The 16,801-nt window shown below is 44.4% G+C and overlaps 1 protein-coding gene across 2 annotated transcripts in view; it reads left to right on the top strand.

Moving 5' to 3' along the window:
* The window catches only part of LOC132446851 (transient receptor potential cation channel subfamily M member 4-like), a 30,660-nt gene extending 15,682 nt beyond the window's left edge, over positions 1-14,978 (top strand). For both annotated transcript variants that reach the window (XM_060037391.1, XM_060037392.1), the window contains 21 exons: positions 297-533; positions 946-1,048; positions 1,153-1,274; positions 1,596-1,895; positions 2,457-2,558; positions 2,754-2,882; positions 3,309-3,438; positions 4,047-4,192; positions 4,660-4,772; positions 5,434-5,532; positions 5,888-5,940; positions 6,731-6,969; positions 7,181-7,296; positions 7,442-7,574; positions 8,400-8,574; positions 9,040-9,205; positions 11,459-11,640; positions 13,088-13,220; positions 13,449-13,521; positions 14,254-14,347; positions 14,703-14,978. In XM_060037391.1, the coding sequence (XP_059893374.1) occupies positions 297-533; positions 946-1,048; positions 1,153-1,274; positions 1,596-1,895; positions 2,457-2,558; positions 2,754-2,882; positions 3,309-3,438; positions 4,047-4,192; positions 4,660-4,772; positions 5,434-5,532; positions 5,888-5,940; positions 6,731-6,969; positions 7,181-7,296; positions 7,442-7,574; positions 8,400-8,574; positions 9,040-9,205; positions 11,459-11,640; positions 13,088-13,220; positions 13,449-13,521; positions 14,254-14,347; positions 14,703-14,731 (2,874 nt within the window). In that variant the 3' untranslated portion in view covers positions 14,732-14,978. The remainder of the gene's footprint in view (positions 1-296; positions 534-945; positions 1,049-1,152; positions 1,275-1,595; positions 1,896-2,456; positions 2,559-2,753; positions 2,883-3,308; positions 3,439-4,046; positions 4,193-4,659; positions 4,773-5,433; positions 5,533-5,887; positions 5,941-6,730; positions 6,970-7,180; positions 7,297-7,441; positions 7,575-8,399; positions 8,575-9,039; positions 9,206-11,458; positions 11,641-13,087; positions 13,221-13,448; positions 13,522-14,253; positions 14,348-14,702) is intronic.
* The last annotated feature ends 1,823 nt before the right edge of the window (positions 14,979-16,801 follow it).

The following is a 16,801-nucleotide window of genomic DNA, read 5'->3' as shown; positions in this document are numbered from 1 at the left end:
CTATAATGCAATTTGACGATGAGCATACAAAGATATGCCTTGAACATAGCAGTCAGGCTACTGCTTCTTTGTTTTGAGCCCAAAAAAAAACCCAAAACTATTTTTTAAAAAATAATAATTTGCGTTAATCGCGTGTTAAAAAAATTAACGCCGTTAAAATTGGTTTGCGTTAACGCCGTTAATAACGCGTTTAACTGACAGCTCTACTAGCTAGTTATCAATACTCTCACCTTGTGCTAGCTAGCCACCTAGCGTTCTCTGGTATCGACCCGTGTTGCTATCCCTCTCCATTCCAGCGGTTGGAGCTGTCTCTGAAGACCTCCATGCCCTGGCTGATCCTGGCGGGCTCTGGGGGCGTGGCTGACCTGCTGAGTGAAGTCCTGGAGCGGGTGTCGCCGGCCCCGCCCTCCACCTCCCCCCCTGTGGAGGGGGAGGGGGGAGCCACGCCCAGCGTCGACATGAGGGAGCGAGTGGCGGAGATCGTCCGGAGCCACTTTCCTGGGCATGGTGATCTCGACAAACTGGTCGAGCAGGTAACCACCTCCTCAACCACCTCCTCATTCACGTATCTCCTCAATGGTCGCATTCCGACCGAAAGCCAGGTCACCCCCAAACAATCAGCCGCTCCTCTGCCTGTCTCTGGAATTCATTACCACCCCAACTCAGAAACATCGATTCATTCCCCCGTATCAAAAACCAACTCAAAACACATCTGTTCAAAACTGCCTATTCCACCTGATGGCAATTACTATGTCTCCTACTATTGTTAAAAAATCTGCATCTTATTGTTGTTTATTTTTAATGACTTTTGTGTACCTTTTGTACGGTGCCCTTGAGTGCCGAGAAAGGCGCCTTCAAATTAAATGTATTATTATTATTCAACAAAACACAAAGAAGGTCTAGACATAGATAACCCCAAGATACCCCGATATGTATCTTCTCCAGGTGCTGAGTATTTACCAAAACAGAGAGCTGATCACTGTGTTCCACGGAGAGCAGGAGGGGGCAGATGACTTTGACACAGTGCTGCTCAAAGCCCTCGTAAGAGGTACTCTATATAGTATATAAACACAGTTTACAAATAGATAGAACTATATATATACACACACAAGTCGATCAAAGGTACAACGGCTGTACATGTGTGTATTCCAGCAAGTAAGCAGCGCATTCTGAGCGATGCTACCCCCAACATGGAGGAGCTGAAGCTAGCGGTGGCATGGAACCGCGTGGACATTGCAAAGAGCGAGCTCTTCAACGGCAGCATCCGCTGGAAGGTGAACCACGAAGCACCCTGCAGAGCCCATGGCACTACGCTTCATTAGCCACGCTACATTAGCAATGCTACATTGGCCATGATACATTAGCAATGCTACATTAGCAATGCTACATTAACCACACTACATTATCTATGTTAGATGAGCTATGTTGTCTGAGCCACACTACCATGCTATATTAGCTACGTTAGTTTAAACGCTAAATGCTACATTAGCTATGTTACCGGGTTAACACAGGGTAGAGAAACAAGGTAAACAAGTCATTAAATTTTTTTAAATGCATTACGTTTGTCCTGGTGTTTGACCTCTTGACCCTTGCAGCACTCTGACCTGGAGGACTCGATGACGGACGCCCTGGTAAACAACAAGCCCGAGTTTGTCCGTCTCTTCACGGAGAACGGCCTCAACATCCTGGACTACCTGGACTACGGGAAGCTGGAGTTCCTGTACAGCTCTCTGCCTGAGGGCACGCTCGCCTACCACCTGCTGCAGCGCATGCTGCAACGCCGCCTCCAGGAACGACCGTTCAGTGCAAGCTCTGCCAACCTGCTGGATGACACGCCTAACTCCGCCACTAAGATGATGTCCGGAAATGGTCCCAACAGTATCAGCCTGTTGGAGGTGATGACCGCCAGAACAGGAATGTATTAACTCTAGGATCAATGCATGATGAAGTTAAAGGTAGGGTAAGACATTTGGAGAAACATGCCAGAGCAAGCTTGATTTCGAAAGTAGCCAACGCTAGCAATTGCACCTCTCCCTTCAGGCCTCCTTCCAAAAACAGCTCCCTTAAAACACGCTAGCTTTTGCAAAAGGCCCACCTAGCCTTGTACAAGACTTGGTCAAGTGAGTGCAAGGGCAGGGTGAGTAGGAAGACAGACAGGTATGCCATCCAATTGGACAGGAGTATAAGGGGCCTGCGACAGCTCCAGATACCAGAATATTTTCTTTTTGATTTGGTTTGATTAATTGATTGATATCGTGATGTAGAGATAATTTCAACAGATGACAAAAAAAATATCGGCCTACTCTCCCTTTAATACATGCATCAGGCAGTTCATGTCTGTGTTCGTGAGTGTCTTGCATGTTGTTTGAGTGTGGAGAAGTGGGGTTAGCATGGTGTTGGGTGGTATCTGTGTGTTAGTGAAGGTGTAATCACAGTGTGTTCCCTGGGGGGTCCAGGTGTCGGGGGTCCTGGAGCTGCTGATTGGGGACGTCTGCAAGCCGTTCTATTACTCTGCTCTGGGTCTCGACCCCGACCTGTCCAAGAGGAAAGCCCTGAAGGTACCCAACCCATGACCCCCAGAACAGGAAGACTGATGCCCGTTCTCCTCGTATATCATCTGGAATCATATCAACCTCTTATCTGTCATCTTCTCCTCCACCTTCTCCTCTCCTCCTGCTCCTCCTTCCCTCAAACTCCACCTCATCTTCTCCTCCTCCTCTCCCTCTGCCCCACTCCTTTGCCTTGTCCTCCAGAAAGCCAGTAAGGTGTTGCGTGGAGGCCAGCTCTACCGTGCGGACCGGTGTCTGTACCCGTGGGCGTCTCTCTTCATCTGGGCTGTCCTGCAGAACTACAGCGACATGGCGGTCTTCTTCTGGGAGATGGTAACCTAGCCACCTGTAGCTCGGACCCCTAACTACCTCTGCTCATGTTCGCTGTGGTGACCAGTGAGCCACTTAAGAGGAGTACCGGGTGGACATGTAACCGGAAGGTTGCTAGTTCGATCCCCGGCGGCTCCCATCTTATGTCGAGGTTTCCCTGAGCAAGACACCTAACTCTATCTGCTCCCGATGAGCCGGCTGTCGCCTAATATGGGGGACACCGCAGTCTGTGTGTGAATGTGTGCATGAATGGGTGAATGTGAGGCAATGATTGTAAAACGCTTTCAGTGGCCTCTGGTTAGAAAAGCGCTGTATGAATGCAGTCCGTTGACCATTTACCAGTGTAGGTCTGATGGTGTCGTTGAATTCTAATAACCCATCTTCTCCTGCACTTCTCTTCTCCGCCTCCTCCTCCGCCTCCTCCTCCAGGCGGGGGAGACAGTCCTTAGTGCTCTGAGCGGCTGTAAGCTCCTCAGGGAGATGTCTAAGCTGGAGAGCGAGACTGAGACCAAGCTGTCCATGAAGGTGCTGGCTCAGCGCTTTGAGAACATGGCCCACGGTGAGACGGCATCTCCTCTCCTTAATGTCTCGTCTCACTCTAGTCCTCTCTCATCTCTCTCTGTTATAATCTCTATCCAGTTCTATCGTCTTGTCTTTGGTTAAAGGCATCTACTCGTTAAGAAATTGTTTGCCTTCTTTTTTTCTGTTGTTTTCCATGTCCAAAGGACCAGGTGACTTGGTTCGCTCCTCTGTGTGTTCATGTGGGCTGCTTTGTGTTCATGTGTGTTGCTTTGTGTTCATGTGTGTTGTATTGGTGCCAAAGCATTTTTGTTTGACGTGTGTATGTGTGTGTTGATGTCTGTTGTATCATTTTGTGTCATATGGTTGTCCCGATGTGTTTGGCTAAAGCTACCAGAGCGATCGGATACGGTATGTTTATTAATATGTGAATATTTATTAACATGTACATTGTGTATTCGACATATCTTTCGCTCCTGCTAACAGAGCGATTTGGTATACTATGAATGTGAATGTTTATTACCATGTGAATGTTTAATCCCATGTGCACTGGGTATCCAGATGTGTTTGGCTCATGCTACCAGAGCGATATGGTAGGTATGTTTATTACCATGTGAATGTTTAATCCCATGTGCACTGGGTATCCAGATGTGTTTGGCTCATGCTACCAGAGCAGTGAGTCGCGCTCCTTCACGCTGCTGATCCGGAAGTCTCCAGTGTGGGGCGGCACAACCTGCCTGCAGATGGGGACGGCCGCCGACGCCCGCCTCTTCTTCAGCCAGGACGGCGTCCAGGTGAACTTCCTCTTAGAATAGAACACACCGCCAGTACTTACAGAATATAACTCTTTTTTCGGGGGGGGGGGGGGGGGGGGGGGAATAAAGCTCAGTACATGTTGGACTGTTTTCTCACTTCCTGCTAGACAACAACTCACTTTCTATGATCATTTCACAAACGTCCTGTGAGTGAAATTATCATCGAAAGTAAGTAAGCAAATCACTTCCTATTACAGTAGAACTATCTCCTGTCATCATATAACTCGCTTCCTGTTTATCCACACCGCACCACCTTTCATATTATTATTTTCATGATGAAGGGTTGTGATGACGTTGGAACAGATTTTAAATATTGATGACGAAGGTGTGTGTGTGTGTGTGTGTGTGTGTGTGTGTGTGTGTGTGTGTGTGTGTGTGTGTGTGTGTGTGTGTGTGTGTGTGTGTGTGTGTGTGTGTGTGTGTGTGTGTGTGTGTGTGTCCTGTAGTCTCTGCTGTCCCAGATCTGGTGGGGGGAGATGAGGAGGAGCACAGAGGTGTGGAGGCTGGTGCTCACCTTCTTCTGCCCCTTCCTGTGCTACACCTCCCTCATCTCGTACAGGTGGGGTCTGTGTGTATTGTGTTGTGATGTTTATCCTATACATCCTCTATTTGTTATATGTTTTTTGGATTCTGGTGCTGATGTGGCATGTTCTCCCCAGACGGGGCCTAAAAAAAAATAATTTGGTTCCTGTTGGTTGTCAGTTGAGGTCATGGGTAGAAAGGGAATTTATTTTATTTTTTTATTTTATTTTTTCCAGCGGCAGCGAATGATAGGTAGGTTGTTTTCATTTAAAAACGAGAAAATCCGCTCATCCTTGTATAGAATGAAGAGGTGCTGTACCAAAACGTAATTTATAGTTTAAATCAAAAAAAAAAAAAAATAATAATTGACAGGGTCGGTCGGAAACTAGAACCAAATATATATATTTTTTTAGGCCTGGTGTATTGGGATGTCACGCAGTGTTTTATTGTTGTGGCTGTTAGTGATGTGTGTGTGTTGTCATTTTATGTGTTGCTGTGTGTTATTCGTTGTTATTTGCTGTTTTGTGTGGTGATGTATTGTAATGAAATGATGTGTTTTGTTGTGATGCTTGTTTGTTGTTCTTTTTTGTGATTTGTTCTGTGTGTGTGTGTGATGATGTGTTTTTATGGGATGCATGGTGTGTGTGTGTGTTATTATGGTGGCTAGCTGATGTGCTCCTGTGTGTTCCCTCTATCAGGGAGGACGAGGACGAGGAGCAGGAGGAGGAAGACATCCCAAGAGATGACTACAGAACCTACGGGGCCACAGTCTTCTCCTACTCTGACATCAAACACCTGTAAACACCCCCCTGTCCCCTGACATCGGCCCTAAGTGCCCCCCTCTCCTGTCCCATCACACCTAAAGACCACACCCTTCTCTGACATCATCGCCTAAAGACCACACCCTTCTCTTAAGACCACCTTATCCTGTGACATCACATCAAAAGGACCATCCCCTCCTATGACATCATACCTTAAACCCACACATTCTTTTGACATCACAAGTAAAGACTGACCTCTCCTCTGACATCACAAGTAAAGACCACCCCCTCCGCTTTGTTCTGAGAGCCTCAGGATGAAGTCGCTCAGAACAAAGTCCTGTTTTAGATCTGTACTTCCTGTCTCGCCGTTTTAATTGCGCTGTCGTTTCAGAGAAGCTGCTCCGGGGGACGGACTCTCAAGTCCTGTGTCTGCCACCATTAAAGGTGAGGTTAAGGACATGGTAAAGGTTAAGGTCCAAACATGTATTCGCCCATGCAGAAGGGTCTGGAGAAGAGCAATACATTTCTTTCTGCTTCCGATATGTTTTTGCGGGAGCCAATCACCAAGCTGGCTTCCCGCCCTGGCGCTCTATTGGCTGGTTTAACACAGGGACGACAGGGAAGCGACGGCAGGCAGCCAATAGCGTGCAGAGTCAGTTCAACAAGGCCCGTTGATCACGCCTCTTGTGCTGAAGAAAATGACAGCAGCCTCCCCAGACCAACGTGCAATCTATGATTGATCTTGGTCTGGCAATAGCCAGGCTAGTTAAGAACATGTTAAAGGTGAGGTTTAAAACATGTTAAAGGTGAGGTTAAGAACTTGTTAAAGGTGAGGTTAAGGACATGTGAAAGGTTTGGGTCGGATCATGTTAAAGGATTTGGCAGGTTTGTTAAGACCCCAGGTTAATTGTTGACATTGTCTATGTCCAGATGTAAAACACTTTGTAGACGCGTTTCGAAATTGGGCATCAATTTACAGATATCACAAATGAGTGTTCAGCAGTTCAAATAGCTGAAACATTGTTTTATCAAGCACATACCAACTGCCCTGACTAGGAAGCTTTCATTAATATTGGCCACAAACATAGTTTGTGGGCACCATTAACACGTTACATGTCAGTGTTAACATGCCACTGAGCATCATCACGGATTTACAGACTGAGGCGCGCAGGTAGAAATTAGTGGGAAGATAATTGATGGATTTCTAGTTCTGACCCTCAGTTCATCTCTCCAGGCATACGGATACATTCCAAACCGCCCAAGAGGCCCTTCATCGTGAAAAGATGGCGTCAGTTCTGGTACGCTCCCGTCACCTCCTTCATGGGCAACGTGCTCATGTACTTCCTGTTCCTGCTGCTGTTCGCCTACGTGCTGTTGGTGGACTTCAAGGGCCCCCCGCCCGCTGGCCCCGCCGTGTCGGAGTACGTTCTGTACTTCTGGGTCTTCACCATCGTGTGTGAGGAGATCCGAGAGGTGAGATCACATGCATCCCCTTATCACCGCATCACGCACACACCTACTCCATCTTGTAACATCTGATGACGCAAGCCGTTTAGGGCAGACTAGAACTTTGTTGAGCTGTACCATTGTAGAAACTGAATTTCGTTCAGAGCCTAAAGCTAAAATAGTCACTATTTTGACTCTCTCTCGCTCTCTCTCTCTCTCGCTCTCTCGCTCTCTCCAGACCTTCCTGGTTGGTAGTCTGAGTCTCCGTCAGAGGCTGAGGTTGTACTGGCAGGACATGTGGAACAAGTGTGACCTGACGGCTATCACCCTCTTCATAGCTGGAGTCATCTGCAGGTACACACACACACTCACTGCCACATGCACACACACACACAAAGTTAAACACACCGAGGGGTGTCCGACCGTGTTTTTTACAAAATCTGTGTTTTAAACATAATGTGTGACCATCTGTGTGTGAATCCATGTGTGTGTGTGGCAGGATGTTTTCCTCGTGTTTCGATGCAGGCCGGGCCCTTCTGTGTGTGGATTACATGGTGTTCACACTCAGGCTCATCCACATCTTCGCCATCCACCGCCAGCTGGGGCCTAAGATCATCATCGTCGGCAAGATGGTGAAGCCTTCTCCTTAAATCTCTAAAGCACACAGAACCAACCTCTAACACTGCTATAGCACAACAAACCTGCCTCTAAAACCTCTGAAAACAAAGAAATCCCTCCCCTAAAACCTCTGAAAACACAGAAATCCCTCCTCTAAAACCTCTTAAACACACAAAACCAACCTGTAACACAGCTATAGCACAAAAACATGCCTCTGAAAACACAGAAATCCCTCCTCGAAAACCTCTTAAACACGCAAATCCAAACTCTAAAAGCTCAAAGGACTTCCTCTAAAACGGTGGCCAACTGGATGTATGTCCCCCCGCTGCCATTCTCCACCAGTCCACCAGGGGCCCTCACTCTTCCCCTTGCTTTACAGTTCCTGCCAGTCCCATCTGTATCCCATCACTTGAATTCCCTCACCGGAGTGTCCTTGTCCATATTCACACCTGCAGCACATTCCCTCACCTGTCCCCATATATATCGGTTAACTTCCTTTATTCCCTTATTGCTGTAGTTGTCATGGGATTTTCAAGTTTTCATGTTGTAATTATTAACTTTGTTTTGAGTTGGAGTCTGCGTTTGGCTTTCGATTCGCTGCCCTTCTAGCAGCAGTCCCGACCAAAACCTCTAAAATACACACAAACCTTCCTTAAAACCTCTAATACACTAAACCTTCCTCTCAAACCCACACACTGCAATATGCTTCCAAATAACAGAACAGGCTCAAGTAAATCGATCTCTTCTCTCCATTCATTATTTCTTTGTTGTTCTTTGTTATTGCTTTCTCCCTCCCTCCCTCCCTCTTTCTCTCTCTCTATCCCTTCCTCCCCCTCCAGATAAAGGACGTCTTCTTCTTCCTCTTTTTCCTGGGGGTGTGGCTTATGGCGTACGGCGTAGCCAATCAGGCGCTGATCTACTCCTACGACCCCCGGCCGGATCGTATCTTCAGGAGGGTTTTCTACCGGCCCTACCTCCACATCTACGGACAGATCCCGGTGGAGGAGATGGACGGTAGGACGCTGTCTCTATAGCAACCACTAGACAAGTTTTACTTTGACTTCTGTATAGTGTGTGTGTGTGTGTGTGTGTGTGTGTGTGTGTGTGTGTGTGTGTGTGTGTGTGTGTGTGTGTGTGTGTGTGTGTGTGTGTGTGTGTGTGTGTGTGTGTGTGTGTGTGTGTGTGTGTGTGTGATTAAAAAAAAAAAAGTTTATCGATAAGATGAATGTGTTCTCGATTTGGAAAATTCCCTTTTTTGCAGTTATTGAACCTCAACCTCAGCTCAAACAACCTCAAACTATTGAGGTTTAGGTCCTCCAAAGGTTCCAAGTTCCTGGGGAAAAGTACTGCATTGGAAATCTGGCTTTTTTTATGCATATACATTTTTTACGTGACGCAATTATGGCTAGTATATGTCTTTGGTTAACCAATTAAGTTAGATTTAGACAATCAGAGTAACAGAGGTGAATGTGTTTCCAGTGGGGAAGACGTGGGACATGCCATGCACCAGCAACATCACACTGATAGAAGCTGGAGCTGAACCCTGCAGGAACCAGTACGGTAACTGGTTGGTCGTGATTCTCCTGGTCATCTACCTCCTGGTCACCAACATACTGCTGATCAACCTGCTCATCGCCATGTTCAGGTACACAGCTGGAAATCTGCCATTCTGTCTCTCTCTCTCTCTTGACTTGGCTCTATGTATGGGCGTCAGTTTGGTTTGAAATGTGCTGGGGACAGAGACGCATTAGGAAGCACATTTTCAGAAGTGCTGGGTACAATGAGGATGCACTCTTTTTTCTCTCTGTAGTGCCGGTAATGAAAGATTCTGGAAGACGGCATAGCCATGTAGCTAATTAGTAAGGAATAAAATGTATACAAAATCTGTCTGGCATGTTTTATGAAGAAAACGTTTCCAAAAAGCATCGGACGTATGACAAACTATGTTCTGCTCCATGTATCCAATGTTGACAAGCTGACATGACATGGCTATTGGCTAAGCTAACAACATAAACAAGAGGAGCTAGGAAAGGAAATGAACTGCTTGTTTAAGTTCAGAAGGGCCAACGTGTAGCTACACACAGCACTACAAGTCGTCAAGATTGAAAAAGAAAAAAAAAATTGTTGCACAGCTGAACGCTGTATATCACATCATGAGCTGGCTGTTCTCATTTCACAACACGCATTCCATCAAAAGTAGCCTACATCAGGCATTCTGACCAAAACTCATGCACTCCCCCCCCCCCCCCCCCCCCCCCAACACGCACAATTATTCCAGAATTCAAGAAAACCAAGAATGACCAAAAGTCACTTTGTGTCAACAAGAGACTCCACCGACTATCAACCACTTGAGTGCAAAAAACACAAAAGACCTCGCCACAGCACCAGCAAATCTTAAGCAATAAATATTGCGTCTTACCTTTATTTATGTGGCAGTGGTCTGCAGATGCATCCCGTGGTGTAGCCTACCACATCCATTTAGTTCAACAGGTTATCCTTCTGATACTGTCCATGGTACTAGCAACCTGCTCTGGTGCTTCTTACCTATGTATTCAGGCTAAAATGACTTGATTGTCTTGATGCTTCATCATCCCAGCCAAAGAGTATTGGTATTATTAGTAATGGCTACTTGCCAAATCGAAAAAATAACTTCACACAGTTTTTCTTTTTCCAATGTATTTGTTATCATTCGTAGCGTTGATCAGCAGAGAAATAGTTCGCCAAAGTCGTTGACGTCTCTTAGCAACCGAAATACGCTGGGGTTAATAAGTTACCGGACTGCGGAGTGATACATACAGATGACGTGAATCAGACGCAAAAAGAAACACTTTCCTTGACAGCGGTCAAATATGCTGGACGTGAGCATTGAGAAGAGCCGTGTAATAAACAAAAATAATTGACAGCTGAACGTTAGGAAGGCCCATGCAAGTGAATGAAGCAGTCTACAGCATTATCATTATCGGGAAAATAAGCCCCGATAGGGCGAACAGGACACCGACGCGCAGCGAAGGTGTCTTGCTTCGCCAGGAAGGGGCTTATATTCGATAATGACCGGCGACGTTCTATACATTATCCCGCTTATTACACGGCTAGTTGCCAAAACGAAAAAATAACTTCACATGGTGTGTCTTTTTACAATCTATTTGTTACTTACCAGCATTCGTAGTGTTGATCAGCAGAGAAATAGTCTGCCAAAGACGTTGACGTCGCTTAGCAACTGAAGACGCTGGGGTTGAAAAGTTACCGGACTACTTGAGGAGTGACCAAAGACGTCATTAGAGGCAAACAGTCCTTTGTTTTCCTTGACAGCGGTCAATTATACTTAGCAACGGTGAATTATCAAATATAATTCACCGCCGGAAGTTGTGAAGAGCCCATGCAAGTGAACGGAGCGTTCCACGGCATTCAGAAGACCCAACTTCCGGCGGTGAATTATATTTGATAATTCACCGTTGTATTAATCCATAATTATTCAACTCGATTTTTTTTTTTAAATCTGGTGGGGACGTGTCCCCAGTGTAATCGACGCCTACCCGTCTACCTCATCTCTGCATGCTGCTGCTCTGATGCAGAACAAAAACGATCTTTCCAATGACATTTTCTTATAGACTGCGCAATGGGAAAATTATATTTTTACATTCTGTTTCTCGGCCATTTGTTGGTATGTGCCTGTTTTCCTGACCCCCTCGGGAAGGTCAAGAAGCCGGGGCTCTAACTGATTAGACACGGCTACGTCCCCCCCTTCATGACACCCTGAGGAGGTTCATCGATAGTTTACCATCTGGTTGATTGACGTGGTCCAAAGCTCCCACCACACTGATTCTGTCTTTTGGGGGGTGAAGGGGAGTCTCCACACTGGTCCAATGGCCGCCTGTAACTCCCCCGCTCCCCTCCGCAGCTACACCTTCAACAAGGTGCAGGAACACAGCGACGTGTACTGGAAGTTCCAACGCTACAAGCTGATCGTGGAGTACCACTCCAGGCCCTCCCTGGCTCCACCCTTCATCATCCTCTCCCACCTCAACATCTTCATCAAGAGGCACATCCGCAGGGTGCCCTCGGTCAAGGTGCACGACTTCGGTGAGTCCCCCAGATACCGCATTATAACCTCAACGTTACCTAATAGTCCTCTAGTACTAACAAACTGTTTACTCATCATGAGGTTGTTATAATCTCAATGTGTCCCCAGCATTACTTCCATATTACATTGTTATTACATCAATATTACATCATTAAATATTATTACCTAATTAAATAATTATTACCTCTTTATTATGGGGTCAGAACAGTCTCATTAATAATGAAAGCACAGAGAAGGATTCACAAATGTATTTTATGATTTATATATAAATGACACACTCAAACTGTTAAACTTGAATTTACAAGATGGTTTTCATTTGTGAACTTGTTTGCATTTGTGTGTGAACTGGTCTGTATTTATATGTGGATTTCTGACAGTCCCCTGACGTGGCTGGATGCATTTCTTTCAACAAGGAACTCTCTGTAGCCAATCAGATGCCTCCCTCGTTTTCAGCCAATCACATGACTGCAGTCCCGACCTATGAAGAATAAAAGCCCAGCCTCCGAGCCTCCCGGTTCCCTCGGTCAAATGTCTCTGGGAAAAATAACACGGGGTTTTTGAATGATCGTACATATCAAACTCTCGGGGAGAAGTAAAAGCTGCGTCACGTTTTGAACTACACACTTTTCCCATCTAGTTTCGACTGGGTTATGGGATTGTCGGTGCCGTTAAAGTAGTAAACGATTATTAATGCTACTTTAACGGCACCAAAAACCCAGTCACGGCAGTCATGTGATTGGCTGAAAACGAGGGAGGCATCTGATTGGCTACAGAGAGTTCCTAGTTGAAAAAAAGGCATTTGTGAATCCAGCCACTTCAGGAGAGTCTCAAAAATTCACATATAAACACAGACCAGTTCACACACAAATGACAACAGTTCCCAAATGAAAATCGTTTTGTAAATTCAAGTTTAACAGTTTGTATATAAATGTAACAACATCCAAATACATTTTGATGAAAATTGCAGATATTTTTTTAATTCATATATTTATGGATTTATATGAAATTTATTTAAAACCAGACACATTTGTGTGTGGATCAGATCTGCTTTTTTGAAACTTATATATGTTTATGGATTTATTTTAAATGTATACGTACCGATATCCATTTGTGTGTGCATTGAAATATATTTGTGAGAAGCGAGTAATTTCTATATAAATCACAAAATACATTTGTGAATCCTTCTCTGTGCATTCACTATTAATGAGACTGTTCTGACCCCGTACTTTATGCCTATCATCATAACATCAACATCATATCATGAATATATAATAAGTACATCTTAATTATCTCATGGGTACTTATCACCGATCATTAACTGATCATTGGATCATCATTACGTCATCATTAGCTCATCGTGGCCTCCTGACTACCTGAGCATTAACTCATCATGCAGGATCTTCTGAGGTGAATGTTGACGTTGTCCCTGTTCCCCCTGCTCTGTAGTCCGGGAGCTGAAGGGGAAAGCGGCCAACAGACTGATGACCTGGGAGAGCATCCAGAAGGAGAACTTCCTGTCCGCTCAGAGTAAAGTGCAGCGAGGCAGCGACTCTGAGAGGATCAAACGCATGTCTGTCAAGTAAGATGACATGCCTGTATGATTTGGAACACGCCCACTTCATGTAGACCACACCCAACTGTGTTAGGCCGTGCCCATATACCTTAGACCACACCCTCACAGGCATCCTTTTTTGCTCATTGATTTTCTTGACTACAGCCTTCATATGAGCCGGAGCAGCTTTTTAATGTTTATTATCCATGTGGTCTGTTGTTTATTGTACCCTGTATGTACTTCCTGTTTATGTAGAGTGGACACGGTGGTCAAACAGATGGGCACCAGCAGAGACTACGAACACAGACTCAGAGCTCTGGAGAACCAGGTAGGGGCCCTGCCATCACAGAGACATCTAGAGTGATGTCATTTCCTGTGATGGTGGTGATGTCCGAGTGATGATGTGGTGCTGTGATGGTGGCGATGTGACGGCATGTACTGCCGTCACATGATGACGTCATGGCTCCCCCCAGAGGGATTATAGTGATGTCATAGTGATGATGATGTCATGGCTCCCTCAAGAGGGATTATAGTGATGTCATAGTGATGATGATGTCATGGCTCCCCCCAGAGGGATTATAGTGATGTCATAGTGATGATGATGTCATGGCTCCCTCAAGAGGGATTATAGTGATGTCATAGTGATGATGATGTCATGGCTCCCCCCAGATGGATTATAGTGATGTCATAGTGATGATGATGTCATGGCTCCCCCCAGATGGATTATAGTGATGTCATAGTGATGATGATGTCATGGCTCCCCCCAGAGGGATTATAGTGATGTCATAGTGATGATGATGTCATGGCTCCCTCAAGAGGGATTATAGTGATGTCATAGTGATGATGATGTCATGGCTCCCCCCAGATGGATTATAGTGATGTCATAGTGATGATGATGTCATGGCTCCCCCCAGATGGATTATAGTGATGTCATAGTGATGATGATGTCATGGCTCCCCCCAGAGGGATTATAGTGATGTCATAGTGATGATGATGTCATGGCTCCCCCCAGATGGATTATATTGATGTCATAGTGATGATGTCGTGCCCCCCCCCCCAGATGGAGTACTGCTCCTCTGCTATGAGCTGGATCGTGGACACGCTGGTCCAGAGCTCCATGGTCAAGCCCCCCAGACCCCCGCCCACACACAGAGGTACTGCATACTACACATTATATATGATATTACATAATTAATAATATTATAATATTGGGATTATTAATGATATATTACTTAAAGAACCTATACTATACATTATATAAAGAATATACATGCACATATATTTAAACATATTAGGATTAGATATGATACATTGTAGAAACAATACCTATTTATATTTAATATAAAGAATGTTTGGTATATGGAATGATATTTTATACTTTATAAAGAATGTATACTATATATGAAGGATCTTTCTGGTTGGTCACTCTTAAAATGTCAAAGCTAAAAACAGAACAGTAGCGGTCTGTAGTAGTCTTACTTCTCTCTCCCTCCCTCTCCCTCTCTTCAGTGCTCCATGCTTCTCCCACTTCCAACTGACTGGCCACCAGGTGGTGCTGTCCCCTCTTAGCTCACGGAGGCCTACAGTTAACCAGCATTATACTGGAAAAGATTACATTTTTATCTAAATTTTATATTTTTTACATGAATTACTATTACTGATATTGTTAACAATTGAAAGTCTGATCAAATATGTATAATTGCAATGTTTCCATGGTAACAACTGATGATGCAGTATTATACTATGTTATGATATTTTGTACAATAAACAATCAATACAACAGTATTGGAAAATACTACTTTGGAAAAAGTAAATGTTCGTTAAAGTAAATTATCTGTTATAAAACAAATGATGAAAAAAACATGATCTGAAATTAACAAAAATGAAATATGTCTAGTCATCATGACTAAATGTTTTTGAAGATAGGCTACTGATTTATACAATAAACGCTGTTATATATATTGAATATACAATTTATGCCTATAGCTAAAGCCTATGATATCAAAACTATGAGTATATATACTATATTAGTATATGCTACGCGTGAACCTCCTAAGATGAAGCAATTTGATTGGTTCGCTATCGGGATATTGGGCAATATCCCATGATTGAGATCTCAAACTCACAAAAAGTGTCATCTTGTTTATTTCTGGAGTGTTCACGTGAAGTATATACTAAAACAATTATTCACCTCAGGCTCCGTGAATAGTGAAGAATAGCCCCTCGACCTTCGGTCTCAGGGGGGGCTTTTCCCCACTTTTTACTTCGCCTTCGCCGAATAATTGTTAACTATAAGTGTTTTAAATCTACAGCACTCTCACATCCTCTTCTCTTACTCACACCAGGGTTACCCAAAGTTGCGATATTTACTAAAAATAAAAGGAATAGATCTGTGCGTTTCCTCAGTTCCCTTTAATAATCTGAATCACTTGTATGTTCAGATAAAGGATGTAAACGTTGAAATAATAATAAAATAATTTCGGCAAGCATTATTAATGCAAATCAGAATTACCGAGATAGATTTTCACTATTCCATCGATAAAGAAACCAAAAGTATGTACGACTCGTCCGGTCTGTTCGGAGAGGTGGAGATGGATAATGACTTTGTAGAGATGGAGGATGTTCCAGCTTGGCTTTGGAGAATCCTTCATCTTTCTCGGTCGTTTTACCCACATCTATACGAGCCATCTTTACCTGAAATAGCTCTGCCTGAATTATATTAATGGTTGATAGCAAATCTGCAGAGGTTTACTTGACATGCAGTAGGCCAGTGGCGGACTCAGGGGACTCGGACCCCGGGCCTCCATGGTTGGAAAAGTGCCCTCAAGAGTGGCGAATACGAGAGAAAGTGCCTTATTGGCTGCCCTTTACATGGGAAAAAATGTATTGGGTGCCCTCTGGTGCCCCTTCAAACTATAAATTATGATGATGAGCCCTGCAACACGCTCTTCTGAAAAGTTAAAAAGTAAGAGGTAGCCTATTTATATTTATTAGGGGTTCAAAAACCATACTGTAGGATAACCTGCACGGTAACTTACTAACTCAAACTACAGCATTCAGCCGACCTCTTTTCACCAACTCTGATTTTATTTTTTATAGCAGTCATGTATTTTCAAGTGAAGTTGTCGTATAATGACCGTTTTAAAGTTGTCACGTGGCTCCACTTTATATGACACTTGCAGATGTCTTATCTTTACATCTGTAAGTGTGTATATATATATATATATATGCACTGTACTTTTGATAACGTGACTGTGTGTAGTTATTTAGATTTGGAAAATTCCCTTTTCTGTTTGTTATTGAACATGGTTATGACCTCAAAAAATGTAGGTTTAGTTCCTCCAAAGGTTCCCTGTTCCCAGTTCTTGGGAACATGCAATTTGAAATGCGGTTTAACATGCGGTTTAACGTGCAATTCTGCAATTTAGTGACTGTTAACAAACGGCAAACGCACAAACAAACACGGAGTGGTCTTCACATCGCATCTGTATCGTTTTCACACTCCTATGTTCCAAACGCAAGAGAGATGCGTTTTGAGCTTTCCTTTGAATAGCTCCCCAGAGTCAGCTTCCCTGATCGCTGATGGCAGCCTATTCCATAGGAAGGGG

Source organism: Gadus macrocephalus, chromosome 18, assembly GCF_031168955.1.
Source record: "Gadus macrocephalus chromosome 18, ASM3116895v1".
In the NCBI taxonomy this organism is placed as follows: Eukaryota; Metazoa; Chordata; class Actinopteri; order Gadiformes; family Gadidae; genus Gadus; species Gadus macrocephalus.
Note: the sequence above shows the minus strand (reverse complement) of the source record. Positions and strands in the feature narration are given on the sequence as shown.